We start from the raw sequence: 24663 nt of genomic DNA, 5'->3' as shown, positions 1-24663 counted from the left end.
TTTAAAAGGATATAAAAGAATAACTAATTTTTAGCAAAATATTTTATCTGCTCTAATTGAAAAACAAAAGGAACGTCAATTACCTTGATCGGTAGAGTTCCCGTGTTCCTGTCGAAGTTTTTCGATTCTATGTTTTGACAATCGTCTAAGTGTATTCCTAAAAAAACCAACTCCACTATCCTGTGGCTTCTTAAGTACCTCTGAGTCAATCAAAGTTCTCCGACAATTAACTAAATTATGATATAGTCTTACTCTATCCTCAGTAGTCATGCCTTTCATCTTTTTCGTTGGGATCTCACTTTCAGTTATCCATCCTGCGAGAGCGGGACAATAGCTAACTATCAAGCTTCCTATTTCATTCTTTTGCTGAGTCTCGAAGACAAAGCATTTGTGCGAGCTATCAGGATTATGTCTCAATAAAGAAATTGTTATAAATGAGTCACTTGGATCAAGCATGATGCTCTCAACATCTTGATAGCGATATTCTGAGAGAACAAACTTATCATCTTGCTTAATTAACATTAAACCCTCACAATTTATTCCAAGGATTAATTTATTTCCATAACACCAATAACCGCGATATGTGACATTGAACATTGTTGTCCCGTAAAGTGGATACTGCATCACACAAGACAAATAAAGAACCTTAGCAGTGAGTTCTAGACGTCCAGCTCCGTACTGACGATGAGCCTGAGCAAGTATTGGCACCCAAACATCATCACCTCGTGCTCGACTTATTCTATATGGTAGGAATGTTTCGATTTCACTGTAATAATCGAGACGGTCATTATCCTTCGGATCTCCTAGCATTACTTGAGCCTGTAATCCGGCAAGTTGCAGAGCTACCTTTTCTGATACTGGAAAGTCGTCACACTATAATGAAAAAGTGCAGGGCTTTTCTTATTTATATGATAAAGTTTCTCTTATTGCAATTTTTACATAAATTTTAAATAATCAATTTTATAAATTGTATATTTTAACAGTATGTACATTATTAATTGTTAGATAATTACAGTACAATTTTATAATTCATTATATTATTTTTGCAATCAAATAGACTACAACATTTTCATTTAAAAATTATAGAATTTAAATAATACAATTTTTATGCTATGCGATTAATACTTATATAAGGAGAATATACTGCTCGTGTATAAATAAATGATAAGAATAAAAAATAAGTTGATAAATGTAATGAATATAAATTGATTTACTAAAAATCTGTTACCTTTACAACATTATAAACTGCTTGTGCATAAAGCATATTCACTTCAACGGGATCTTGTGATAACTCTCTAGTATTACGAAAAAGTCTTCGTTTAAAAATAAAACGATTTTCACCACTTCCCAAAGTCTGATTATTACGACGTAAAGTAGAAAAGCTAGATTGCGATGTATGTAATTTGCACTGTTTTCTATAAAATAATACACAGATGTTTTAATTTATTTATTTTAATTATCTAACAAATTTATAAAAAGTTTTTTAGTTCCTATCTAAAAATATGTGCACAATTTAATTATAAATTTTAAATTTAATGTCCTTTATATATATTTCATTACTAATTCTCTAAATTTTATTAAAATATTTATAATTAAAATTGTAATGTTAAACTAGAATTGGATGTTCTCCAATACGAAAAATGAAAATGCCATAGTAAGCAATAGTTTATTATTATAAATTATATTTTAATCACGGTTTGAAAATGTAAAATGTAATTTATACGAAGTGAAAACTTATTGCTATCATATAAATTGAGGGTGAAAAATAATATATAAAATTAAGAAAAATTCAATGGCGACATTTTTACACCTCACATCAATAATATAAGCTTACAATTCCCAAGCAGCAATAATATCGTATAAATAATCATGGGCCCTGACGTGTTCCTCTCCGTCGGGTCTGCTCTGATAAATAGCCCATCCTTCGAGCGATCTTAGACCCAATTTTTCCGCAAGCTTAGAAGCAGCATCTGCGGCTGTATCAATTGGATGAACATCAATTGCCTTTGTGCGTCCATCGAGAAAAAAAAACCTACAAACGATGGTGCCAAGTCTTTTCATAGCTGCTATCTCTACAGTAGATGGTGGATACTGACGACAAGAGATCTTGGTGTTCTTACAATTATCAACACACCACTGTACATACTGTCGTAATTTCCCCTCGAGTGTTAGATTCTTCTTTAGAAAAGAAAGAAAGTATTTATAAAGAAGCTTGCTGGGTTGATAAGCGACAATAGCTAAGCAGAGTAAAAGCCAAACACGCTCGGCCCATTCGGTATTGGGATTGTTAGTCGCCTGGCGCATACATTGGACAAGAATTTCATCGCGAAGCTCTTCGCGCTCGATACCAAAGCTGATTATAGTCTGAATAGCTGAAAGCTCCTGATCCAGCTTCATTTCACCGCGCAGATACTTACAAAGATCCTATAATTTATATTATTTATTTACATTATCTCTTTATCCACGCGTGCATATGAAATAACTAATGATTTTGTCTATTAAACATTATCCTATTATCCACTTATACATATAAAACAACTGTAGAATTCTTCAAATTAGCTATTCATCAATACAATATTTTATAATATTTTTAGTCTGAATTTTTTGAATCTGTATAATAACTATATTGTAAAATACTTGCTAGATACAAATTATGACATTGCATAAAAAAATATTTTGAATTTATGTATAAAAGAATTAACTCAAAATTTTATATCATTCTGAAACTATTATATTAAAAACATAGATTTAATTTTTTTCTTATACCGATACATACCCTAAAAACTGAACAAGCAACGTTTACATTGTCTGGATCGTACATATAAATATGAGAATTCGGAATAGTTGATCCTTTGTAATAGGTAACCATCTCATATTTAGGTATATACTCCATATTTTTGCCACGCGATTTTCTCGTGAGAGTTGCCATTATTGTACCTTCGGGTGAACGTTCATGACTATTAAAGTAGTTCTGTGCAAATTCAACAATGTCATGGTAATTTTCATTAGGTTCTAGCATTTCCTCAAGTTCCTGGAGTTTTCGTTCCACCCGAAATTTACGTCGTTGTTCTCGTTCTAAAGGCTGTTGTTGTTGCTTACTCGCTTGAACTTCATGATATGACTTTTGCGATTCGTACTGCGATACATGATTTTGCTGTTGCTGTTGTTGCCGCTGCTGTGGTTGTTGCAAAACTTGTTTTATATATACTTGCTCTTCATGGCCATTCTGCTGAAGATACAATTGATGATTGCTATGACTTGGTACATAGTGATTTGAAGCAATGTTTTTTATTTCTATTTGTGGATTCGAACTTATAATCTGTGTGAATAGAATAATAATATGTAATTATTTTTATACCAATTACATTATAAAATGAATACATGAACAAAATAGTTTCAATCATTTTTATTTTCAACTGTATATATATTGTATCAAACTATCTAGTGATAACAGTGTTAATTTAATATATAAATAAATTAATAAATCGACCATTTTAATACGTGTTAAAGTTATGTATTCTAAATTAAGAATTAATTAATTTACTAAAATTTTAATAATATAAAAATAGGTTTTAATATTTTCTAACAATGTTGCTGTAATAATATTCGTAGAAACGTATAATAAAAAAAGTTATACTTTATTAGATTTATTAGAATACTTGCCTTTTTGACTTCCTGAGTTTTTTTGTCAATATGTATAATCGGTGTAGCAGCTACATCATCTAAAAAACTATTGTTCGATTGAATGGAATTGCTATTAGTTATAATTGAACTAATTGTTAGATTCTCATTCTTAAGTAGAATAGATTCATAAATTGGTTCTGTTTTCTTTGCCTTTACATTAATGATGGTGGAGTTGGCGAATTGAATAGGTAGAGGAGGTGGTGGTGGCGGATTAACTGGTTCAGGAAGGCTTGAACTCTTTTTCTGACAAGTTATTAAACTTTTTTCGCCATCATTAATCATCGAACTTTTCAGATCAACTTTCGAGTTCTTCACACCTTCTTCTTGTATCGCAGACTCGAGTTCGAAATCGAGATTTTCTACAAGTTCGTTCATTTTCTCACCGATCTCTTCAATTATCGGATTAAATTTTGTTGACTGTACATCGGACAGAAAAGAAAAGAGATTATCTAAGTCAACTGATTGAATTTCAGTTGTTGTACTACTATTATTATTGTTATTGTTTTTGGCCATCTTAGAGTTAAACTGCTCTGCCATTTGTGTAAGAGCTGCAATTTCTTCTTGCGCTTTCCTAAATAGTAGAGAAACAAAATATTAAGAGTAAATGAGAATAATACTTGTTTTCATTATTAACTAAAATATATCTTTATAGTACGGAAATTGTTGATATCGATAATATTTAAAAAAAAAATATGTCTTGCTTCTTTGTATGGTATATTAAAATAAAATTTAAAATTATTGACCTATTTAATAAACATATTGCTGATAATATTGTGTGAATTGTTGAACAAAAAGCCCATATATTTTTATTTCTATTATTAGCTGTAGAAATAATATTGCAATAGCTAAGTTCGATAATATTGAAATTGAAATATTGCAATACAAACATATAAAATTTAATATTGTTAATACATGCGAAGTGTAAGACACATCAACTCTTTAGTTCTCTAAAACTAGAAGACTTACCCAGGTTTCATTTCCACAATACTGCTGTATTGAGTGCTACAATTAACACGAATATTTCATCATTATGTTATAATTTTAACAAATAAATAATGAAATATGTAATATCAATAAACATTGTTAAAAAAAATAAACATGATAAAAATTAAAAATAATAAATTTATGTAGTTACCTTTGATTTTCCTCAAGAATAATTTTATCCTCCATTAGTCGTCTCTTTTCTTCTAGCCTCTCGCGTTTCCTCATTTCCTCATCAACGTGTCTCATTTCACGTAATGCTGTCGCGACTTCACGTGCAAAAACTCCTCGAAGATGTGACTGAATAACAATAGCTGCACGTCGCTTTCTGATAAACATTATACGCAGTTTCCAACCGCGATAAGCATGCTGTACCTTCAGAGCCGCTTCTCGCATTCTTTTGTAATCTGTAATAAAATATGAATATTTTTGTTTTTAATTTTTGTATGTATAATCAAAGTTAAATTCAAATTATTATTTAAATGTAATAACAATTTTAATATTTTTATATTATTAACAAATGTATTACCTTTACAAACTATGTAGCCCTTCCAAATTTTCTGAATTATAGTAGCATTATAAGTAATTATTTGATTCCTCTCATCTTCTAATGGTTCGTGAACAAATTTTCTGAGGAAAACTTTATTTTTTCCGATTTGCCATTCCGTAATCGGAATCTTCTGATTCCTAATCAATCTCCTCGTGGCTTCCTTTTCATCTTTTGGAAGAGTAAATCGATTTTTCTCTAAACAACGATATCTCGTAACAAAATCAGAGAAGGTCATGTGAATAGGGAAGCCCTCTTTACGTATGCGAATGATGTCAAGCATACCCAAATATCTCAACTGATCGAGAACCAACTTTTCATTGTAGTCATTTGCCTTTTTGTTCATGTTAGGTTTTATACAACGTGCATACCACGGCGTCGTACCTTGAAGAACATCGACTAGAGCCTGGAGCTGATGGCGAAAAGAGTCACAAAGCGTCGGTTTGCCTTTCGATGTACCTCGTGAGAGAGTCGTAATATTTCCCGATGCTCGAGCAACGGTACATCCCAGAAGATCCTGATATTTATTTATTTATTTATTTTTATGTACAGTAATAATATCAAATAAACTCAAATATATTTAAAAAAAGTTTGTTTTGGTAACTTCCTTATGTATTTATAATCTTCGTTTTTATTTCTTATTTAAATATATAATTGTTGAAGATGCATTAAAATAAAATAACAGAAATTCTGACAGATTACTATAGAATTTCGTTGTAACTATTTATAATCAAGGATTTTTATTGTTGGGGCAACATTAATAAAAATGAGTTTGCTCACTTGATACGCCGTTATCTCCTGTACGAACCCATTGGTACTTCTCGTCATGCAATCGAAGAAGACATCCTGCTGAACGTCACGATTTTTATCAACGAACCCCTCAATTGTGTATGTAACGCTGCCCGCATAATGCTTAAGGCCAAACTGCTTTTCCCACTTGCGACGATCGTCACCCTTTACATAGCATGGGTGGTTTTCAAATTCTGTATGAAGATTCGTGAGATATGCAAGATCAGAGCCTTTGGGCATGTGGCATTGCTCCGTGAGAAGCTTAAGAACGCAGAGGGGTGGCTTCTCAATCAGCTCGAGGCACACAGTGTTATCCGTGAACGTTATGTGTGAATACTGAATTTCTTCTTGTCGATACTGTAGACATTCATTCAATTATATAATGTTATTCCTAACTGTTATTTCAAAAAGTTTTACGATTTACAAATTTATATCAAAGAGATTCAGTGTAATGTATTGAAGATTTATTAATTCATTTTTAGATTTTAATTTCAATTTCATATTTAATGTACTTAACAATTTTTAAAGTTAACATAAATTTTAGAGAAAATTGGTTTAATATATTAATATATCCATATTTCACATGTTTGAAAAGAAACCAAATAAAAAATTAATTAAATTAAGAAATTAGCTAATTACGTATTTTTTACATTCTTAATGTACTTGCAATAATATATTGTAATTGTTTAAAATTTTTAATAATAATTGTAAATAAATAAAATATAGAATAAAAAGTAAAAAAAGTAAATCAAATAAATAGTAAAATAAAAAATTTTAAGGTAACTTATTATTAATTGTTAATTATTTATTAATTTTTAAATCGTTTTTAGTATTATTGAATAGTATGAAATATAAATGAATATACAAAAACAAAACTTACTAATTCTTGCTCGAGAGCAAAAACATAATGATTGAAGAATTTATGCAACTTTTCATTGGTATAATTGATGCAAAGTTGTTCAAAACTATTCGTGTCAAAATTTTCGAAGCCAAAAATATCCAACACTCCCAAAAACCTCGATATGTCTTGTCCCGGATTGGTACAATTATTAATATGATTAATGAGCCAGGCGAAAGTCCTTGAATAAAGAGCTTTAGACATTGCATGTCTATTCTCTTTAGCCTCTTGCACTTTAAGCGGTATTTCTGTTATGTTACCGCGTACATTAATCTCTCGTTGCAACACAATTCTTGTAAGGTCTTTAAGCTCTAAGCCAATAAGAGGTGCAACAGTTTTGAGAATTTCACAATCCTCTAGAGTCAATTCACAGCGCTCCCCGTCAATGTCCTGGAAACTGAGATTACCTAACCAAAGGATTGCCGATAATACACGAAATATACCCTCGCACATCTCCACTGGTACCTGAGCAAAGAAGATGTGTTCTTATAAATATGATTTTTTTCATGTTTTGTTTAAATTCCGAGTTAAGTAAAATAATAACAGTAGCTGTAATACGCAAATTGAAGCACAAAGTGATTTTAACTAAAAAATATTGTAATTTGTGAATTATTCTAATTTATTTATTAGGCACAGTAAAATTATGTGATGAATGAGTAATATGATTTGGAGTCTCAACGAATATAATAAAGAGAATTAGGAAAAATTATATATCTTGAAGTACCTGGAGTACATTAAAAGCAAGCCTGAGCGCGTCGAATCTCTTGGAGTCGGCAAGGCCGTCAAGGCGTTCACTCGATTGTGTTAGGTATTTGTAATAATTCGCTGGTTTGAGTTTATACTGTTCAGCAAACTCTTTATCGCGAGTTGCTGCTTCAACCAACTGATATAATACATGATAATTACGTTCCCCAGAGCTCTGGAATGTGATACGACTCTGCTCAAGTAAATAGTCTTGGATTATGCAACCTTTTATCATCCACTTGCTATCAAAGCAAACCTGCATAAACTTGCCAAAGCGTGAGCTATTGTCATTTCGTACTGTCTTTGCATTACCTATAAACAAAGAAAAATCACCCATTTCTATTATTAATCAAAGTTACTTACTTCGTATTATATTAATTTCGCAATAGAGTACTGCTTATTATTGGTATAACTATTTCCTATTAATATAACTATTTTAATATACATGCAATTTAATCTATCTATAGCTGTAGATGAAGAAAATATTAATTTCAACAAAATTATTTTAAAATTATTAGATTAATTATACATCGTTAAAGAAAAGTAGTAAGTCCATTGCCTACCAAATGCTTCAAGAATGGTATTTGCTTCAAGGATCTGCTGCTCTACCCAAGTATCTACATTGCTTGTTACTGAGCATAAGTATTGGAGGATAAATTTTGTAGTCTCAGTTTTACCAGCTCCACTCTCTCCTGATATAACGCAGGATTGGTTAGTGTCGGTATTTTTGAGAGAACAATAAGCAGCCTCTGCTAAAGCGAATACATGTGGCTCCAGAACACCGATTTTCTGACCGTGATAACGGTGTACATGTTGCTAAAAAGAATGAAAATACTCCATTTACGTTGTGAAATAATAATTAGTTGATATAATAATTAGTCGAATTGTTATTATAACTATTACAAATATTACTTTAATTTCTGACTTCAAATAATCTAATAATAAGAGTTACACGAAGTATTGGTATCTTCAGTATTTTCCTTCATAAGTATTACTCATAATAAATAATGTAAAATTTTATTATTTACTTTTAATGCGGTTTTATACAAAAATAATTTTACTTAATACTTGTTTCTTATGTAATATTAATCTTCAAAAAAACAAGGAAAGAATACAAAAATTAATAATTCTAAAATAATTAATCAAACATCTGTGAGGACGAGTGAGTCTTATATATACTGCAACAGTACCTTAAAAATATAAAACTCATATCATTTTACTTGAAAATTTCTTAAAATTAAAACGATTTTTTAGAAAAAAATTTATTGCATAGAATTTGTTGTAAACAATTACATTTTGAATACAAATATAAATAAAATAACAATTAATCTAATCTTATTGATCAACATCTAATTTAATAGTTACAAATAAGTGTCAAAAATTCAGAGTTAAAACTTATAATTTATTGCAATGTAACACAATGAATCGATAGACTACATTATTTCTTTGTTTTATTATATATGTGTATGTGAACCCACGAGCGCGTATGCTACTTATATTTATCTTTATTTATCTTTCTTTTATTATTTATGATTCCTTATCAATTTATAATTTCCATAAATTCATAAAATCAAATATTCGACAAATTATAAATAGTAAAAAATAATAAACCAACTCTTGATTAAAATAGATATAAAATCTTATATAATTTTATACCACACTAATGCATTCAAGTAGATTAACACAGCTAAATCTACTTCCGCTATCGCACCTTTTTATGCAAATCACCATTACTTTGGGTTTCGAAAGTATATAATTAAAAAATGCGATTGCAATAATAGATAAACCGTCTTCAAAGATATTTTTATTTTTATTTTCCTGATAAAAATATAGTAAATGCATATAATATAAGTAGTGTGATCCATTTTTAAGTCAGCCATATTTCCCCATGTATATAATATTACAATCCTTAGTTTTTATCATTTTTCGTATCTCCGTACTTTTATTCGTTCTATATTTCTGTCTTATTTTCGATTTTCGTTTTTTTTTATCAATCGACATAATCATTTGACACGTTTCATAAGCTTGTTTTTATGCAATGTTTATTTTACAAAAATAGTACTTTGTTTTAATTTCAGAGAGTTTTCTTGCAAATATATATAACTTCAATCTCTTTATCTTTAAATCCGTTTATACTTCTTCAAATTTTCTTTTCTATTTATTAAATATATATAAATATTTTCAACATTTTATTTTATTAATATTTTAACAAAATAATAAATCGAGAAAAATTTATGTGATTAGAGAAGTAGTTTTCTAATTTATGTATAGTTAGGATAAGTCATATTTGGATCAAGAATAGTTGAAAAAATCTATTAAGAAGACTATTATTATGAAGAATTTCCAAAAAAATTCAATTATTAGCTTAAATATATTATATTATATTATTTTCAAAAACTAGTGTAAATTTGATAATTATAAATGATTTAAGTATGTAAATTATGATCGATGAAAATATACTGATTATTTCGCGAAATTCAAAATGATCCAAACGTAAACATAAAAATACTTTAGTACAAGTTTTTGTATCATCGAGTTGATATATTACAGTATCAATATTTGAATGTGCATATAAGAATTAGTTTAATAAAAGCGCCATTTTTTAATTTACTGAAGCAATTTAATAATTTGCCTCCAGACAATTTTTCATTAAGAACTGCAACAAAATTTACCAATAAATAGTCCGAAAATCAATAATAATATTTCAGAAATAATCATGAAAATAAGAAAATAGATAATTAATCCCCTACTAATTTCATTACTAATTAAATTAATGAAACCTAATTTTTTACACGTTATATGAATAACACATAAAATATTCTAATTTTAGTTTAAGAAGATTTAAAATTATAAATAATTAAAATTCTAAAACTGTTTTAAAAACTAAAATATTCCTAGATAAACTTTAAAAATTTTATAAATTCCGATTAAGATTGTAAAATTTTTTATTTCACAAATAATAACTTAAGTACAAATAATAAATATGCTAAATTATTTTAGCCATATATTATACTTAAAAGAACTTATGTATTATTAAAAAGAAAATAAAAGTGTTTTAAATAATCTTTTTCCGATATTAATAATAATTATTATGGCCTTTTAAAATTAAACTTATTTATCTTGAATAAAATTCTTTTCAAGAATTAACTAATATCAAAATTTAACTCTTAAATTTAATTTGTAATTTTTTAGGAAACATATTTAAATTCTAAACTTATGTAATTATACATAAGCTTTTATCGATATTTGCCATAATTATGGTGTCCTAGAAAGAAAAATATAAATATTTTTTACACAATACATAAAATTGCATAAGAAAATTTCAAGATAGGTGTTATACCAGAAATAAATATATTATAGAAAAACATGATAAAAATAAAGTTGATACGATCCTACTTCAACATTTAAGGCGGAAATAATCAAACATAAATACTAATCAGCTATGCTGACGTTAAGTGTACCCATATTTTTAGCTTTTCTGTCGGCATGAAAGGAATCTGAATTCCGAGGATTAGAGCAAGAAACCTGCCAGCCTCTGATTACTGTCACTTTCGTGCCCAAAAAGGATTACGCGCTGTCCGATCAATAATGTTTGTTGTAACCCAAACGACGGCAGCAATGGTGCCTCAAATGGGTGCACGTGCACGTTACCATTCTCGACCCCACTTTCTTTTTCCAGGGCGTGGTACATCCTCGTGTAAACACAGTAAACATGAATTTAAAGATGAAACTCGCTTTGGTTGATACTACATCTTACAGTCAATATGTTCGAAGTGCACAAATGACGATTACACTATTGTTCGAGGATCTACCTGTTAATAATTTTTATTTTCACATAACACTTTTTTGAGGCTGACTGAGCTTTTTCATAAATTTTATTTTCATTTTTGTTGTTATTATTGTTGAAAGTCTAGAAATGATTATTGATATTTAATCAATATTAATAAAGAATACAAATAAGTAAATAAATAGCAGTATGTTCATAATCAATAATAAATTAAATTTGGTCAAAAACTTATATAATTTGTAACAATTTGTGATAATTTGTTTCATAATGACATTATGTAGTGTTCCAAATAAAACACATCGAACTTTTATGGAAAGTAAGAGATCGATGTCATGCTTCATCAAATTTGTATTCACGTGAATATAGAATTGAGAAAGGGGCGAAAGTGATGCTCGATAATGACTCAGACAAAAACAGTGCTTAGAACGTATGTACCAACCATAGATGCATTTTACATTTGCGCTTTTTGAGTCCTAAAGATTTATTATTACGTATGAATGAACGATGTAACTATTTGTAAATCGAGTCAACACTGATTGGACCAAATCAGTTGTTTTATATACAGTTATATTAATTTTATGTAAAATTGTAATATTACTTGAATATAGTGTGTCAACAACTTAATATTATTATAACAAATTTATTAATGTTAATATTCTTAATATCAATTAAAATATGTTTTATTCATCTTAGAATTAATTATCATTGAGCAATTAATAAATTAATATAAATAATGTGTATATACGATAAAATTGTTAAATTAAAATTCATTTAATTCTAGATATAATTTACGCATAAAACATCTCAGCTACTTATAATATAAACATATTAATAAAAGTAATATTAATTATCCGCATACAACATAGATTCAAAATCAAATTAAATAATTGATAAAAAAAATTAGTAATACAGCAACACAAAGAATTTTCATAATAATGAGAAAATCATCGTTTATTCCATATTTTCAGTAGTTTTAAAATATTTTAAATAAAAATATATTTATAACAAATTTTCTATAGATTCCGTCTTTGAATAATATATGTATTCATGTAAAAGACTTCTCTCAAAATAAGTTAAAAAACTAATAATATAAAATTGATTAATCAATATCTCTTAGCAAAGAAAATGCTAGCTATACATCATAATTTCTATCAATCGCCCAGAAACAAGTGAATTTACCTCTAACACATAGGGCACTTTGTCTGAAGATAAAGAATCTTCAATGTGCACATGCCATTTATTATTATTTTGCTTAATTAGTTTCACTTGTATTTAATAGCATATTCTGTTCCATTGACGGAGAATCACGTGAATGAAAGTATAGTTTCCAAGATTTTACTCATTTCAATTTGATCCGTTAATGTAAACTGTATTTTATAATTGTTTACTTACCAAAGAGTAGAAGTCGACTTCCTTATACGGATTGACAGCTATTAATATCGATCCTGTGTACGTCTATGATAATTTAATTTCCTATTTAAGGAAGATATTCAATGCATTCTAAATAGTTTAATAAACTATAAAGTATATATTCGCAGACAGGAAAAATAGTTATGCGATATATTGTACTTTATATAACACTTTTATTAACTTTATTTATCTCTTAAAACTTTATATACATATATACATGTGTGTGTGTTTGTGTTTGTGTGTGTGTGTGTGTGTGTGTGTGCTATATAAGAAGTATATATTAAATTTTACATTGCTTTTAAAATAAAATTTGGATGTGTAACCTATGTAAAACTATAAACAATTTAATATTACAGTACTAAAATAATAAAATATGTATCTTAAAACCAAAAATTATTACAAATTTAATATAACAAATATTTTTTAATCATAATACTAATAAACATATTCCTAATATTAATAAAATTCTACATATAATTATTTTAAAATTTTTTTAATTTTTATGTGTATTAGGAAATATTATTTTTTAAGTCTATTTATGTATAAAAGTAGAGTAAAAATATATACTTCAAAAATATCACAAAATCATACTGGGATTTGTTTACGAAGAGTTGTTTAAAATCTTTATTATTATTTCATAATACATCTATGTAAAATATTCACCTTGCATAGTAGCGGCTTGTTAAACTATGCAAGTAAGAAATGAGTCACACTTGTACAAAACAGTGACGAGGGGTAACATTAAAGACGCATATATCTAACATTCGTATCATGTTAAAGTAGTGGGATATTTTCGATCAAATTTTATGATAGGCTGCAAAACTTGTATTCACAAGAATCCTTATTAACTCTCTAGTTAAAACTTACCATGAAAATACTTGTTGGAATGTAGTGTCTACGTAATGTTCCATAATTTTCAAAACAATTCTGATGACACTAGATGAACTGTAACAAAGAATTGAAATTTTATATATGTACATGTACAACTTTTTCTACACATTTCACTAAATGGGTGCCTATGATTTTTCCTTTTTTTAAACACTCAACACTCCCTGGGCAATTATAAACTAATATGAAATCATAGCTTTATACAGATAAAAACATAGCTTGACAAATGTATTATGTAGAAAATATCAACCCTCTTTTATACATAAAATCAATAATAAATTCTGTCGCTTTGAGTGGTAAATAATAATATTTGATAATATTAATATTTTTCAATGACACTTACAAAATTATTATAATTTATAATAACGAGTATTTTTACGATTAAAACATCCAATCAAATCAATTTTTTATTTTTCATGTAAAACGAAGAATTTGCAGATAGTAAATCACAAATGATAAAAAACCATATATGTCTGCTATAACAAATAACAAATATCAAAATTTTTAGTCGTATCCGCTGCAGCATCTAAAATGTCAAGATTAAAATTCAATCGTGAATTATTTAATTACTAAGTATATAACAAAAATATATGACATTGACATTTGAAAACTGATTTGCAAAAATTACACGTTGTGTTATTACGTTATAGCGAATAATCACTTTTTTATTTATTTAACAAAATTTCATTACAAAATCCTCCACTAATTAATGTATAAGTCTAAGCGTTGAGTAATCAAGAAGTACTAAAAAAAGTTTATCTATCCTATTTGAATCGAAAGAGAATCAGGTGAGTAAGTGCATATGCCTAGCCTGAGAGGCAACAAATTTAGAAGAGTAACATATCTTCTCATTATAATATTTTAATATGTATTCGCCAAGATAGTTGACTAAAAAAATTTTTAATTATTTGCAACGATTGCCGCGATAAGAATATCTATCATTTTACAAACTGTACAATGTAATCCAGTATTTCATGTGTTATTACTAATCAAATCTAATATAATTTTAAAAATTAGGTAAGCATATTTAAATATTTAAATTAAATTAATGATTATTATCTCATTGATAATAATAACCGATGCATGATATAAGTTATTGTTATACTGATCTTTAATATCTAATATTAATCTAGCTACATTGGTTTTGGGGTATTGGGTATAATTAACGTTAAATTAAACCATTACGTCAAGTAAGATCACATTAACACATGATTTTTCATTGTATACTAAATATAATTAATATATTTAGTTATCATAACTTGCAGTTAAAGTAATATATTCATTTTTTGTATAAAAAGATATTAATGAAATAGTATTAATTACGTATATCAAAGTACTTTTATACGTCATATTACATATTATGAATGAATTTATGACAGATATCAGATTTCACTATTAAGAATATTTATTTTCTAATTTAAAAAATTAGATTAGTAAAAAATTTCAATTCATAAATATAAAAATTTGTTTAATTTCCTTATTCTGATGCTAAAAAATAAATATATTTTTTAAATTTGTTATAGTTGATCAGATTATAGATATACCAATACATAAAAGCCTAAAAAACTGAATAAAAAGGAAAAGAAGAAAAAAAGAATGAGAATATGAAGAGATAATAGTACATATTACAAACAAATCTGTGGATTAAAAAGCTGATGCTGAGAAGTATATTTGTAAAATAAAATGAAATATACAATACATACTAGAATCAAATCTACCTGATGTTCATTCGAGTCAATCATTATATATATATATATATATATATATATATATGTCCTATCCAAAATATATATTTTCTATACATAATTATATCTTCAAGCATTAATTTTCTTAATAATATAATTTAAAGGTCCCATTAATGTTTATATTTACGTTTCAGAATTTTTAAGAATCAATTATAGTAAAGATTGCATCGACATATATAAGAATATATTAAACTACGAATTAAAATTGAAATATAATATATTGATTATTTTGTCTATGATTATAATGGAAACTAAGCAAATCTAAAATTTGATCAAATCTTCCTGTTTTTTTCTATAACTTATTCCTTTATGCAATTTTATTTTTAATTATTTAGTGTACTTATTTAAATTATATTATTAAAGTAATAAAAACTGACAATATTTTACTAATTTTAATATTAATATCTTATAATATACATATTTGTTAATTATTTTTTTATTTTATTAATTTTTAATATATTTAATAAAATTATTTAATGAAACTATTTTATAAATAATAAACGTAACAATTCAAGTATTACAATATTTCAAAATCTATTTAATAATATTATGATAAACCAATTATACATTACAGAAATCGAATTACATAACTATTTAAGTTTAGAGTGTTTAAATTTTATTTATATTTAAATAAATATATATCCATTTAAAATTTCATAAACTATACATCATACATATCATAAACTATAGAAATATACTGATTCTATTTATTTGAATTTGGAGCGATAAAGAGAAACAATAAATAAAAATATAATGTTTGCAAAGGCACAATCTTATCAATTTACTATTGTATCATTTTATAATTAATTTTAAATTCTTTATTCGTGTAAAAATTAATTTTTATAGGATAATGCATAACTTCAAATATTTATTATTTTCTCAAATTATATTTGGTAATATTCAATTTCGCAAAAAAATAAATATTATTGTTAATAAAATAAAAATTACTAAATAAAATAAAGCAAATATTACTGTTATGTTTTATTAAAAATCATAGTAAGTGGATTTCCACAGTCCGTTCCATTTGCGTTTATAGAATATAAACTTGTCATTTATATAGATATAAACGTCTGCTATAATGGTAGCAATGTACTATGATTATATGACTAATATAATAGGAGCCTGCAGCAAATAGATCAAATGTTGTGAGGGGTCGACCGGCTCATTCAACAATAATAAATAAATTTAATTATATTATTAAATTATCGAATAATACTAAGTAAAACTCATTTTTTCTCATATAAAATGAATTAATTTTATACATGATTCGAAAGTCATCAATTTACCTATTAATAATGAAAAATAGTAATTATCAAACAACTTTTATACAGAAAATTCTAAAATGGAAAGATTTCGAATAACACTATTACCTTATTTATTGTATTATCAACCGTTAATAAAATTTCATTTCCTTTACTACTCTTAGAGTATACTATAAATTATCAAGAGTGATACTTTTGAGACTTAAAAAACATGTTTGTATTATAAAATAGGAAAATATGATCAGGGAAATACATAGCAATTTTCCAATTTTACAATGAATTTCTTAGATAATTATTTTTACTCAAAAATTTTTTATCTTTATACATATTTCATAATGTACAGAATACAAATTTATAGTAATTTTAAGTAAAAAATAGTAAAAGTAAAGAATATATAATATTGCATTTTTTATTAAATTCTCTATTTTCTGACTTATCCATTTGTGATTCACATATAACTTCTGCCGATGTTATATATAAGGTAACATATTGAATATAACTTTTTTGATGACTAAATATACTAATTTGAAAATTCATTTTTTAACGATATACTGATAACAGTTTTTTACTTTTTCAATGATTAAGTGATGACTCACGCTTATGCTTACGCAAGTAAAACTTGAGTTTCGAAGGACTTTACGGAAAGCAATATATAAGAAAATATATTAGAAAGGCGAAGAAGTATGAAAAAATTAATCAAATAAATACATAGACTAAATGATTTGGAAAAAAAGAAGTTGGAAAAGAGAGAAAATATCCTTTTGGGAATATAGTATCTGTGGATGGGTTACGTGTTATTCTTCCAATTTACCACCCTCGTATACTGAGTTCAATGTATTTTATTTTTCATTTTTGATAATCCTCGAGTTATTCAATTAAAGTTGGAATGAAAGAAAAGAACCCATGTTATTAAAATCTTTCGTTTCATATTCTCAATTTAAAATTTTAAATAAGAAAAAAGTAATACTGAAAAGTAATAATAATCTTATGAAGGAAAGATTTATTTTAGGATTTAAAAAATTAATTATTGATAAACGAATATTTTTGTACATTTTTAGTACTATTGATTAATTAAGAAGAATACTATCTAGAATTCGAATGTAACCGTTTCCTAATATAAATATCTGCTTGAGTGTATTCTACATATTTTTGTTGATTTTTATATAGATGTGTCTCTTTAAAAGAAAGAATCTCTGTTTTGGCACTACCAATATTTTTTCATTTTCTTTCTTTGTCGATATAGTATTTCATTTTATTCTACAATGAAATTCTACCAACTAAGAAGAGTAGATACAGCAACAGAATCAACAACTTAGAATACTGTCCTCTGCTAATAAATTTGAGGATAATATATCGTATTTCCAAATATCCACCATTTCCATTCCAGTAACATAGAAATAAAATAATAGCTCTGTACCAAGCTCTGTTTCTTAGCTCTTTATTCAATACAAAATTTCTTACTAGGTAAAATCATATATTTGTTTTTGTTATCAATGTTTTGACAATTATAAAGAAAAATTATTTTATAACCTATTTTTATAATAAAATAATTCTGAATCTATTACATAATAAATAATTTAAATGAAGTTTGAAACAAAATCACTACAATCTATAGATGAACTAAATTTTTTGTATCCATAATTAAATTAATTACATATTTAAAACTATTTAAAAAACTAAAATAAACTGCATAGGTGCAAATATTCAGCAATTAGTAACCCACTTAGAAATTATCAATGTAAAAGGAATCAACGCATAATTGAATTCTACGAAAAAATAATTTAATGCTTTGATGTTTAAAAAATTTTATGAATCAAAATGATGTTTAAAAGCCTATATAAGGATATTCATTTTTACTTAATTATTTATGTACAAGTACATATCATTCTACTCCTTTGAACTTATTGCCATAGAGCTGAATCAATGTTTATAAATTTTGAGATATATAAGTAAAGGGGCTACAACATTTTTATACATTAAGATTATACTACTGTAGATGTATGACTGAAATCAAAGTATATTGAATGTAAAATTGCATCTCATGTATATTTATTATAAAAATCATATCCTAGTATTCTAAAATTTTGAACCATAGCTTTTTTAAAGGATACATAAATTTCATCTTTGCTGTATCGTATTTGAAGATTACGATTTATACCCTTTTCATCGATGTCACTAATTGCCGTCATGTCCGGCACTCCCAGTTCAGGGCTGCAACCTGAAAATAGATTTTTATATGTTTATATAAAATATTAATTTTATTTATATTATAAGCAAAATACTTCATGGTATACTATTAAAAATGAAATAACTAGTAATAGTAAATCATTACTTCATAATTTTTTCACAAAAAAATTAATATACAATTATATTTCACGTTTATTTTTACTATACTGTCATATCGAACATACTTCATCGAAAATTTCTTAATGTAAATCTAGTTTAATTTAAAGTTTTACTATAAAGTACATGTATATTCACTGTTAATTAAATTAATTTTTTTTAAGATTAATAAAAATATTTTTAGAAAGTAGGTTATTCATAATCTGTTAGTATAAACAGAATTTGATGAACAGAATTAATTAAGTAATTTAATCGTTTGAAAATTTTTAAATATATTAACTAAATACAATAATTATCAATTACAAAAATTATACTAATTTTTTTTGGATTAGCTTGATTTTATTTGTACACATTAAAAAAGGTTTATAATTTATTATGTATATACATAAAGATACACTGGCACACACACAAAATGTACGATGAAATATATAATTATATAAAAATAAAGCAAAAATTTAATTAAATAAATAATAATTGTATAATAATTATATTATACTATCAAAATATCTGAATAATAGTAATAAATTGACAATAACTAAATAGATTTATAATTTTTAAATTAAATCTAAAATCAATAATCCGAATGTTATATTATATTAAATATGGATTTAGAGTTAATGTAAATAATTTTTTTATGGGCAATGTACAAATGACTAAATGAGTGTAAACAAAAAAAATGATAAATACTGATGTAAAATACAAGATATCTGCTTGTACATTACAAGCAAAAATGTTTCAAATTAAATTAATTAAATTAAATAGTAAAAATTACTATTAATTTTCTAAATATAACATTTAATATTTGTTACATATTTTTTATATAAAAAAATACAACTTAAAGGTAAATGATAAAATTTATTACTAATTTTAATACAAGCAATTATTTAATAATATCAAATCATAATTAAAAATTAGTATATTAACTATACAAATTTATTTTATGTGTTTCATTTTAATTTTGATGCAGAATTCAAATATTAGATTATCAATCATTTCAGCTTACAAGTAAATTAATAAGAATTTATTTGTCATAATATAACAAAATATTTAAATAATCTAGTAAAATTAACTTTAAATATAACAAATAAAGGTAACTTAGAAATAAATATATTTAATTCACTTAATAAATGAAATAAAATTTATCTGGATAGTATTAGAATAGTTTAACTATTAATTATAGTACATATTAAATACATATTAGAATGTTATTGCGAGTTCTGTTTAATAAAATAAACTTCTTTTAATAAAATAATTTTTTTAATAATTCGATTAACTTCTGTTTAATAAAATAAAATTATAGTTATTACAAAATTAACATGAAAATATTTTCGTTGTTTCTCTATACATACCTTTTTTATTTTACCTTTCTAAATACTTTCATAAATCAATAATTACATGATATCATAAATACTAATTGAGCTCTATTATAAAATAAATTATTTGTCTTTTCACCAAATTGTTTTTTTCAAAATTTTCACCAAAGAAATTTACCATAACTTACAATACAATACTGTAATTTTAAATATAAATAATAAATGTGTAGTTAAGCCAATCTCTACAAATATAATTGAAGCTTCAATCAATATTAAAAAATCAATTTATTACTATTTATTTACTAAAAAAATTTGTAATAATAATACATGTTATTGCAGACGATGTTTTTTAATATAAGGGTGGCTATATATATATATATATATATATATATATATATATATATGTAATATATAGCAGCATTAAATATATTTCAATTTAATTCAACACTATAAATATAATACGATTAAACAATTATACTCTACAATTTTTAAAGAAAACAGTTTATTCCAATAATTCTTTTATTCAAAATAATCATATTTTAAATACTTATAGTCGAATTTTATATATTTATGTATTCAAAATTTATGTTTACATGTAGAGTAATGTGATTGTTAAAAAAAAAGTTTGAGAGCGGAAAAATAATATTCGTGCAATAGTGTATACAATAACATTATTTTGATATATAAGTACCTTCTACACTAATATAAAACGCATATTATATAAATATTTGCTTGCGGTAAGATGTTTTAAAAACAATTTAAGCCCATATATTTATTATAAAACACGACAGCAAATTACATTAAGATATCAATTCATTTTGTTTTTTGAAGGCTCTGTTAGCTATTATTAATAAATAATATAATGAATAGTATAAATTTATTTTAATAGTCATAAAGCTTGATCATCCACATACTCATGAATTATATAAATAAACACCACATAAATTTCACATAAACGAACATCCCATTGAAATTTCAAAGATTCTAATTTAACATGAAATATAACAGAGTTTTAATTTAAGTTTTAAAAAATGTAGTCGATATATTTCAATTGGATTATTAATCCTGATTTAATAGAAACATATTTTACACTGTTGGAGCATTTTCGAAGCTTCTTTAAATATTTAACAATCTAATAAGATATAAGTGTAACACAATATATTTATTAAGCAATACAATTTTATGAATGTAGAGTTTTTTATTTTATATTTTATTTGGTATATTTAAAAAATATTAAAATAAAAATAAATGTATTAGCTAATAATAGGATTCAATTACATATTTCCGAATATAGTATTAACTGTTCCATGAACAATATCTGTATAAATGTTATTTTACAAAAATACCCATGTAAAAATAGAAAATAAATATATAAAAATATACATCGGATTATTTGGTACTATCACATCAAGAATTATTTTACAAATTTTTCTAACATTTAAGTAATATGGAGACTTAGTAAGATTATTATTTAATTTTAAATTATTTTATAAATTTATAATCAGGTTTAAATTAATTGCACTTAATTGCTTAAATGAATGGTACCTTCACTATTTGTTTACTAACCTTGGAAACATACATTATTCAGAACTTTCAATTTACAATATTATATTTTAACAAAAAAAGTTAATTTTGTCGTTAAATATAAAATAAAATAAGTAGTTATAAATTCAGATAAAATGTATGATTCCAAATACCCTATCTGATAATTAAAAATTCACTCTCATGCAGTTAAATGGTTAAACGTTCTCTTGTAACAAAAGCGTGAAAAATGAAATGCTCTCCAAAAGTAAAGTATCACTTATAGATGGATGAGTGGAAAAAGTACACTTGCCTATACGGAAAAAAGATGACAGAATAAAGAAGACAAAGCATAGTACATACCAGCACAGAATACTTGAGCACACCCCTCGCTGTTATACATTTGGCGAATCATACTACAAAATCCATTCCTCCTTTAAACTATAATGAAAATCAATGCTATCTCGTTATATATGGTTGTGATCCATCGATTTAAAAACGCGAAACTGACAGTTCTATTCATGGATTTTATCAATGAAACAAAGATTCACAAGTTTAAGTAAAACACTCATTTTTACTTTACCTACATTGTTTGCAATATTTGGATTTATCAATATAACCACTTTATATTAAACAAAAATTGCTATATATTTATTTTAATTTTATAAACTATTATTGTAACTGCAACATAACTTACAACAAAGAATTTCTTATTCATTATTGTTTCTAATCAAATAACCAAATATTTCTATAAGTTATATTTTAGTGTAAGTCTTACTTATCAAATCTATAATATATAAAATAAATAACTATAATATATATAAATTTCAGTTCTATATCGAAATTAAATGATTTTATTTAAAAAAATAAAGATAAATGGTTGATTTTTAATAATTACTTAAAAACTCATATAATAATATCAATTCTAATTAAATTATATCGTCTGAAATAAATATGTACTTCTCAATTTTTAATCATTTATTTTATAAATTTTAGATTCCCTAATGAATACAATAAAATGTGTTCATTAAATATAATTTTCTTCGTGATAATTTATCAATTATAACAAAATATATGAATATTCAGTATGCTTGAAACCTTACTTTATTTTTACAATCACAGCCGAGTTAAACAGTAAGTAAAATATTTTCGGATTAGTACATTCGTTTCGATAAAAAACAGTATTTCTAAATATCGATGTGTTCGATAGCGTTCGATATGACTAAAAATTCTTTCTTAAAGTATATTTGAATTTCATAATCAATAATATTATAATAAGCAAATATTATGCTAGATAGTATGTATCAGAATAAAACAAGATATGAAAAAAATACTTTCCTACTTATTGATACAAAACACAGTAACATCTAGTAGCAATACTAAAAAAAATTCTCTTAATTATTTTTTTTATAATTAAAAAAATTTTAAATATTTCATATTTCAATTTGAAATAATGTATATCTTTATAAATTAACAATATATACATTTTTTAATTTCTAAATAATTAAATATGAATAGGAACGTTTTCATTGATATGGGTAAATCGATCTATTCTTATAACAAAAAATTATACTTTATAATAAATATCTCTATAAAAAATTTTTATTAGTATTAAAGAAACAATTATTTTTTAAAACATTAAAAAATCTAATTTGATATTAATTATGTACTGTAGTGGAAAAGATAAATTAATAACAGCAATTTACAAGCAAAATGTTCTAATTTATAATAGTTAAACTAACGTTACTTTCTTTAATTATTATTAATATTTTCGGTAAATCTACATTTAGATAATGAATTGATAAATAGAAATATTATTAAAAGTGCGTAAATTTTATATCGACTATTCATCCATTAATTTAAAAGCCGAGTTCGAATAATCTTAGCTTGTAGAATAACAAGCAGATCTCATTAAAATAATATAACGTTTTAATTTAAAATGCTAGAGTTTAAAGATCGGTTTGATTAATTATGTATTAACTATAATCATAACATATAACTAGCCTCTACGAAAGTGCAAATTGTTTTTCAGAAGCTACTGCATATAAAAAAAACCTACGCAAACAACTTGTTATGTTTAGTCTCAAACATTTTTTGAATGTCTGTCAATAATTTCGTATTGCAGCGAACATCGCTTGGTACACTTAATATAATCTCCAATCGACTGTATAGACTCCTATGCAGTTTTGCAATATTTTTATACATACAGTTGAAAAATGAATCTTTCACTGTTACCTTAGATTTTTTTAAATTAAGTTTCGAATAAATGCAATCTCAATGAAAAAAAAATTTATTGTACGATATTGTATTATTAAATAATGTATATCACTAAATAGAAGTTATTTTTATCCCTATTTTATTTATAAATATACTCATATTTATAATATATTAAATAAAAGTTTTTGTTTACTATTTAAAAAAAAATTCGTTTTTTAAATTTTAAAATCACTAACAGAATATAGTGAAGTTTTTAATAATCTATAATTACAATAGAAGCTGTCACATGGGATTTTCCTGAAATGATATTTTAGTCGAGTTGCTTCCAATTTTAAAGCATATTAATACGTTTTATTTTAAAACATATTATTAATCTTCATATAAAATAAAATCGTATATTTTATTTTGTTTGAAACATAATCATAATTATCACATTGCAAGTTTTCTTTATATACTGTAAATCTCCCCTAATTTACCAATTTTGTTTACAATACAATTTTACTTTTTGCGTTAAAATACCTAAAGTATGTATGT

General features: G+C 25.0%; 1 protein-coding gene across 2 annotated transcripts in view; it reads right to left on the bottom strand.

Moving 5' to 3' along the window:
* The window catches only part of Myo81F (unconventional myosin 81F), a 33419-nt gene that overhangs the window by 3011 nt on the left and 5745 nt on the right, over positions 1–24663 (bottom strand). Inside the window, exons 2-15 of one of the 2 annotated variants that reach the window (XM_011505288.1) lie at positions 18847–18953; positions 12823–12885; positions 8207–8459; positions 7624–7955; positions 6882–7364; positions 5993–6358; positions 5195–5729; positions 4820–5072; positions 4651–4686; positions 3664–4255; positions 2777–3319; positions 1835–2424; positions 1229–1415; positions 84–873 (exon numbers count right to left, since the gene is read on the bottom strand). In XM_011505288.1, coding sequence (XP_011503590.1) covers positions 84–873; positions 1229–1415; positions 1835–2424; positions 2777–3319; positions 3664–4255; positions 4651–4686; positions 4820–5072; positions 5195–5729; positions 5993–6358; positions 6882–7364; positions 7624–7955; positions 8207–8459; positions 12823–12885; positions 18847–18953 — 5130 coding nt within the window. The remainder of the gene's footprint in view (positions 1–83; positions 874–1228; positions 1416–1834; positions 2425–2776; positions 3320–3663; positions 4256–4650; positions 4687–4819; positions 5073–5194; positions 5730–5992; positions 6359–6881; positions 7365–7623; positions 7956–8206; positions 8460–12822; positions 12886–18846; positions 18954–24663) is intronic. The other variant, XM_011505289.1, reaches the window with a different exon arrangement.

Source organism: Ceratosolen solmsi, unplaced genomic scaffold (genome assembly GCF_000503995.2).
Source record: "Ceratosolen solmsi marchali unplaced genomic scaffold, CerSol_1.0 scaffold87, whole genome shotgun sequence".
In the NCBI taxonomy this organism is placed as follows: Eukaryota; Metazoa; Arthropoda; class Insecta; order Hymenoptera; family Agaonidae; genus Ceratosolen; species Ceratosolen solmsi.
This window is presented reverse-complemented; position numbering and strand designations above follow the sequence as displayed.